At 35.6% G+C, this 6,419-nt stretch overlaps 1 protein-coding gene across 1 annotated transcript in view; it reads left to right on the top strand.

The window, feature by feature from the left end:
- Positions 1–2,309: 2,309 nt before the first annotated feature.
- The window catches only part of LOC101309701 (acyltransferase-like protein At1g54570, chloroplastic-like), a 9,222-nt gene continuing 5,112 nt past the window's right edge, over positions 2,310–6,419 (top strand). The window contains exon 1 of the mRNA XM_004291948.1: positions 2,310–2,802. Within this exon, the coding sequence (XP_004291996.1) occupies positions 2,310–2,802 (493 nt within the window). The remainder of the gene's footprint in view (positions 2,803–6,419) is intronic.

Below are 6,419 nucleotides of genomic sequence, written 5' to 3'. Positions count from 1 at the left end.
TATTTTGAATCTTAGAATAGTTTGTAATTTTTTTATTTCCTCAGAATTTGGATAGGAGTTAATACCACTAAATACCTATTGTTATTTGATAACTTCTTTTTTATAAGCATGCAAGTATATATAGGAGTTGAGTTATAAATGCAGCACCATGCTTCAAATTATGTGTTTTAAAGATAGTAGTAATAATACAATGATTATGGAGGATGTTGGACATGTGGTTTTTTTGCAGGTTACTTTTTATGGATGATATAGATTGAGGTATATATGTAGCAGTAGGAGAAACTAGTTTTGAATTATGTAGGTATATATATATGTTCAATTGAATACTAGTAGTACATTGTGGATGTTAGACTGGTGGTTTCTTTAGGCTATTTTTTTGGTGTCATATCACAGGTTATCAATTATATGAGCATGGACTGCTGGATTGAAAAATGTGCAGAAGTGGGCTTTCATTTTGCAATTTAAGTTATTTGATGATCATATAAGTGGATTCATGCAAACTAAATTGTGCATCATGTACAATTTTGTATTTTAATTTCTTGTATGGATAATAGGGCATGCTTCTAAATTCCCATAAAATTGTGTCGGCGTCTGTCGATAATATCTGCCGAGAATCACACAACAATATTCTACAAAAAACCATTGTGTGATTCTCGACATAATTCTCAACATATGTCGACAGCTGCCGAGAAGCAGCTCGACATATGTCAGCAGCTGTCAATGATATCTGCCGAGAATCACACAATGGTTTCTATTGTAGCGTTGTGTGTTAGTTAGTCAGACAAGCTCTTTTTAGCCGTTGTGTGACATGTTGATCAGACAGCGATCAGATTAACAACGGATTTGACCTTTATCAGACGACGTTTTTTCCCCGTCGTGTGATGCATTATCTAGCGTAGTGTTTCCTCATCTGTTATCTGTTTCAAAAGAGAAAGATTATCATTATTGTCAATGCAAGGGTCTATTACTGACAGAAAATCGTGGAGAGCATTATGACTAGGGGCAAAATTCATATGAAAACGTTTCTTGAAGTCCTATAACAAGACTTCAGCAACATCATCTTCAAATGTGGCCCAATTTCCGGCATTAACTTCAATTTTTGAAATATAGTTAGATTTCCTTCTTATGTTGGCCTGAGTTTGAAAAAATCTCATGTTCTTGTCACCCAACATGAGCCAATTTGCCTTTGCTCTCTGGCCCAGAAGAGCTCTTCATCTCTGTACAGTTTCAAGAGCTCTTCTCTAATCTTCTGGTCTTGTTCCCTTAAATAACCGGACATGGGGGACATCATCAGTTGTTGTTGTATAACACTGGATTGTTCATTTAAGTCTTCAAGTTGTCTGGTGAGACTACCAAACACAGTTTTGCTCCAATTCTTTGCTTGGTTAGCAAATTGACCTGCAAAAGCAGTAAAATTAACCGAGGGGTTATCATTTAATTTCTATTTCCAATAAAGCTCCACTACTTAAAATCCTTGTGGGAGAGCCAAACTGCTTGTTCTTTCTGCCAACTGATTGCTCCTCATGAATCTATCACTCTATTTTCTCACCTCTATGATCAATACTACCAATTCAGCTAAAATCAAATTGAATTGGTAACCAAATAAAGCTTAACAAACTATCAACAGAGACAAAGTGATTGACGATTTTTTTTTTTTAATTTTTCATTCAAATAACCTCTAAGATTTTCTACAGACAAAAACAAAACCTCTAAGATTTTCAATCAATTGAAATAGTCTGGAAATTTGATATCACCAGGAAGTTTATAGACTGTAGATTTCTTAGAGTTGTAGATTTGTATATAAAAAATAGCGGAAGAAGAATTGGTGCAGAGGCAGCTAAAGAGAGGCATAGAAGCTATCTAGAGAGCTACCAAGGGGCAAGCCAATGCTTTAGTTCTTCTTTATCAAAGGGATAAAATTGTATTAAAAAAAAGTTTCAAAAAATAGGAATGTATATTTATAAATCTGGTATATGTGAATAAAATTTCTCTTCTATATTTCGTATTTTAAAATAAAAATAAAAATTTAATACATAATTGTTAACGGGGATCGGGGCAGGTATGGAAATATAATCCCCAAAGGGTACGGGTACGAGGAATCCCCATTATCTAATTACGGGGATGGGAAATGTAAAAGGGTATGGGTATGGTATTTTGATCCCCTTACCCTACCCTACCCGTTGTCATCCCTATTTCTCATACTAGACCTGATATTGCTTATGTTATGAGTGTGGTTAGTCAATTTATTCATTGTCCCAGCGAAGAGCTAGCATATGGATGCAGTGTAACGTATTCTAAAGTATCTTAATATGGCACTTGGAAAAGGCTTGTTGTTTAAAAAGAAGGGTGAATTGGAAGTTGTAGGGTACATAGATGCTGATTGGGCTGGTGATAAGACTGACAGACGGTCTACATCTAGGTATTTTACATTTGTTGGAGGAAACCTTGTGACTTGGCGTAGTAAGAAACAAAAAGTGGTTGCAAAATCAAGTGCTGAAGCAGAGTTTCGAGCTATGGCACATGGAGTTTGTGAGATGCTATGGATTCGTAATGTATTAAAAGCAGAATTGGTTTTCAAACTTAAGAAACCCATGGACTTGCATTGTGATAGCACGTCTGCTATTGAAATTGCTCATAATCCTGTTCTGCATGACCGGATACAGCATGTGAAGGTAGATTGGCATTTCATTAAGGAAAACTTGGACAAAAAAATCATTTGTTTCCCTTTCACGTATACGAAAGATCAATTAGCAAATGTTCTCATAAAAGGAGTGTCAAGGAAAGTGTTTGACAACTCGGTTGGCAAATTGGGCATGATCGATATCTATGCACCAACTTGAGGGGGAGTGTAGAATATTTTGAATATATTTACTTTCCTTGTATGTATAGGTTAAATATTATGTATAGGTGTATGAAATATTTTCCTATTAGCACTACAATTGTATCTCTATATAAACCTCATATATGCAGAAGAATAATACATTGAAACATATCAAACCATATTGAATCATTTTTTTCTACTAATACATGTTTCCTTATGCAAATATTCTTCTAGCTGCCATCACCACAATCATAAAAAATAAAAAAAAAAGAGAGAAAAAAACCCAAATCGATTTTAGGACATGGCAATTTGTGTATTGGGTATTGCATACAAAAAAAAAAACCTCATAGGTCGGACTTCAACTTGTTAGGAGTCCACATTAGGAGAATAAGAGGAGGAGGTTCTTCTCCGCACCATCATCTCCCTTTTTTTTTAGTTTACTTGGTTTGGTTACCACTTTTAGATTGTTTGCTTAGATTCAATCCCAAGAACCTCGAGATACATTTGTTTGGGTGGGCTTGCCGTGAATATGATGAGCTCTTGAGCATAATTGGATTCTGAGTGGAAATTTGAGAGATGAGGTGCGTGGGTAGAAATTGTGGATTTGTCAACTGATGAAGAGTGGTATGAATCCGTGGGAAAGCGATGCTTAGGTTACAATGCTGTGAATTGAATGGCATGGTAAGAAAAAACCAAAGCTTACACTGACTTAAGTGAGGGGATTTGAACAGTTGCATGTCTCCGAAGAGCGACCAGACCATCCATTTTTGCGTCCAATATGTCAGGTATAGCAAAATTTCCTGTATATATGTGGAATTTTGGCAGTTCATTATGTCACTTCATTATGTCAGTTCATTATGTCAGTTCACTTCATTGTTTAGGATTAGTCAAACATTCCTAGTCCTTCTATTGGGCTATTTGCCCATTCATCTTTCTTTTTTTTTCGCATGGATTGTTTGAGCATCTCCAGCAGCATTGATAAATTAAAAAAAATTAGAGATTTATCAATTTTTAAATGAATCTTTGCTCCAGCAGTATACTTAAGAAGTTGATAAATTTAAAAATTGATAGAGAAAATTAATAAATTTATCAATTTTTGGGAGACAATTAACTAAAACTTAGCTAATGTATATAATTTAGCAATACTACTGGAGCAAAAATTCAAAAAATGCTATTTTAAATCTAAATGTTGACAAATTTAGCAATAAATTTAACTCTATTGCTGGAGATGCTCATAGACCATTTTACTAACTAATACATAGTTCGTACGACACAAAAGCTACGGTCGCGGTCGAAACCCTCTTCATTTCAGTCGTACAACATGAACAACTTTATCTTGGTTAAGTGGCCGAACAACGCTTTCATTCTGGTCATAGCCCGGAAAAACATTAATCTAGTCCGAGTGGTCGTGCTACGCTTTCATTTTGGTAGTATGACACAAAAAACAATAATCTTGGCCGAGTGGCTAAGCTACGCCTTCATTTCAGCCAAGGAAGAAAAATCGAAATTTTCGGCGATATTTCGTTGAAAATTTCATTTTTTTTTCACACAACGAAATATTTTTCTCTCCCCAGAATTTTTCATCTGAAACTCACGATATATCGCGATATTTTCGAAATCTTGGCGAAAACTGTTGAAATCCCACAAGAAGAACACGAAGACTTGGAAAACGAAGACCATATCCAAAACGACAACGTGTGCAAGAATCTTCGGAGGTCTAAAGCTCGCCAGTCCTCCACCGTCGCCGACGTCAAACAAAGAACACAAATCGAAGAACGTCGATGCTCGATCTCCTTAGGTGCCCTCTGATTTTCAAGATCCAATTTTCTCCCTATGGTGACGATGCCGAGATGAAGGAGATGGAGGTGATGGCCAGAGAGTGAAGAAATTAAGGCTGAGGCTTATCAGAGAGTGAAGAGGAAAAGAAAAGAGAATTGAGATCTGGGTTCACGACTTCACGTGAAAAAAAAGAAGAAGGCTGCATCTTATGTATAATTATTTAGGGTTTATACTTTATAGTCTTTGATCAATCCAACGGCTCACATGAAGCCACTATATACAAGTTAAAAGAAAAAATAGTTTTAATATAGATGTATATCTATGGATCGGATCACTCTATTCATGCCTGCATTATTGCATCACATAAGCAATTAGTTCATAATTAGCGACCAATTACTAAATTATCATCCATGAATTAATCTCCTATTGAGTTTCATTGCATTACATATAAAAAATGAGATGGAGATAAAGATATATCACCCAGAAACACCCATATTTATTATATTTCTCTTTCTCATATTTATCATAGGTCTTCTACGTGGTTTTAAAGTACTCATGTAATTCCATGTGAAATGTATCATATGTATATAAGATGTGATGACCTAGCCTCCCTTTGGGTTTCCAACCATTAAAAACAAAATGTTTACAGTAAACTTTTAAGAATTATTAACGATTCAGCACTAACATTTTCAACTTAACTTACTACAACTCCCTATAGATCAATGTTTATTCAAGGTTTTCATTTCAAATATAGTACATAATATAGTTAACAAACATCTCTTAAAGTTTGGTTTAAAATTTTCTTGTTTTTCTTAAAATTTCCTTGTTTTTAGAGGTATGAATTGAAACTCCCTCTATTTATTCATTAACATGCCCACTCTTTTTCGAGTAACACTGGAAAATGATGGTTAGTTAAAGTTTGTTGTCTTATTTTTGCTTTTGTAATTAGAATGGGCAATTTGAACCATAAATGCACACAGTTACTGACTAAAGCGCGTAGAAAAAGCAATTTGGTAACTGCAATGAACTAAAACATTGTCTTGTTTTAGCCACACACAGAACCGTACCACATAAAAGTGGTTTTGACACGACCCACCCCAAATTTCACCCTGAAACCCAGAGTAAGTCGTGCGGGGACCACCTCCAAGGAAAATTTACTGAAAAGATTAAGCAAATCTCCCTTGCAGATGGACAACCCTAACTCGAAAATTTCATATTACACTCTTAATTCAACACTTCCGAACATCACATAATCATCCTTCAGAAATTCTACACATAATATACAATAATCCCAAAGTATTCAGAGCTACTAAACACAAGCGGAAGAAAGAAAACACGAGTAGGTTGAACAGGTAACCTACTGACGAAAACTGGCAGAAATGCGGGTGACTATGCCTCGTCTCCTACTAGATCCAACCCGAACTCTGCAGACTAGGTAATTTAAAACGAAGGGCCCAGGGGAAAACATTTAATAACGTTAGAGTGAGTGGACAAAATAAAATAATAAATAAAATATTTATGTTTCCCCAAATTACTTTCTAAGGAAAAATCGAATGCATGCCGCAAGAGATAAAACTTTTATCCCATAAATGTCGAGCCTCTCAGGCTCTATAATATATGTATGTATTTACACACGTCCATACTCCCTATATAAATTCATGGGTCTATATAGGGCTACTACGCTCGCGTCCAACGCTCACGTCACGCCTTAATGCGGTGCTACACTACGCCATTAAGGTGGACAGACGGGTGTATAAATATGTGCCCATACCCCCTATATTGAATTAAACACTCATATAGGCTACTACGCTCACGTCCA

The sequence above is a fragment of the Fragaria vesca genome, linkage group LG2 (assembly GCF_000184155.1).
Source record: "Fragaria vesca subsp. vesca linkage group LG2, FraVesHawaii_1.0, whole genome shotgun sequence".
Taxonomy (NCBI): Eukaryota; Viridiplantae; Streptophyta; class Magnoliopsida; order Rosales; family Rosaceae; genus Fragaria; species Fragaria vesca.
Note: the sequence above shows the minus strand (reverse complement) of the source record. Positions and strands in the feature narration are given on the sequence as shown.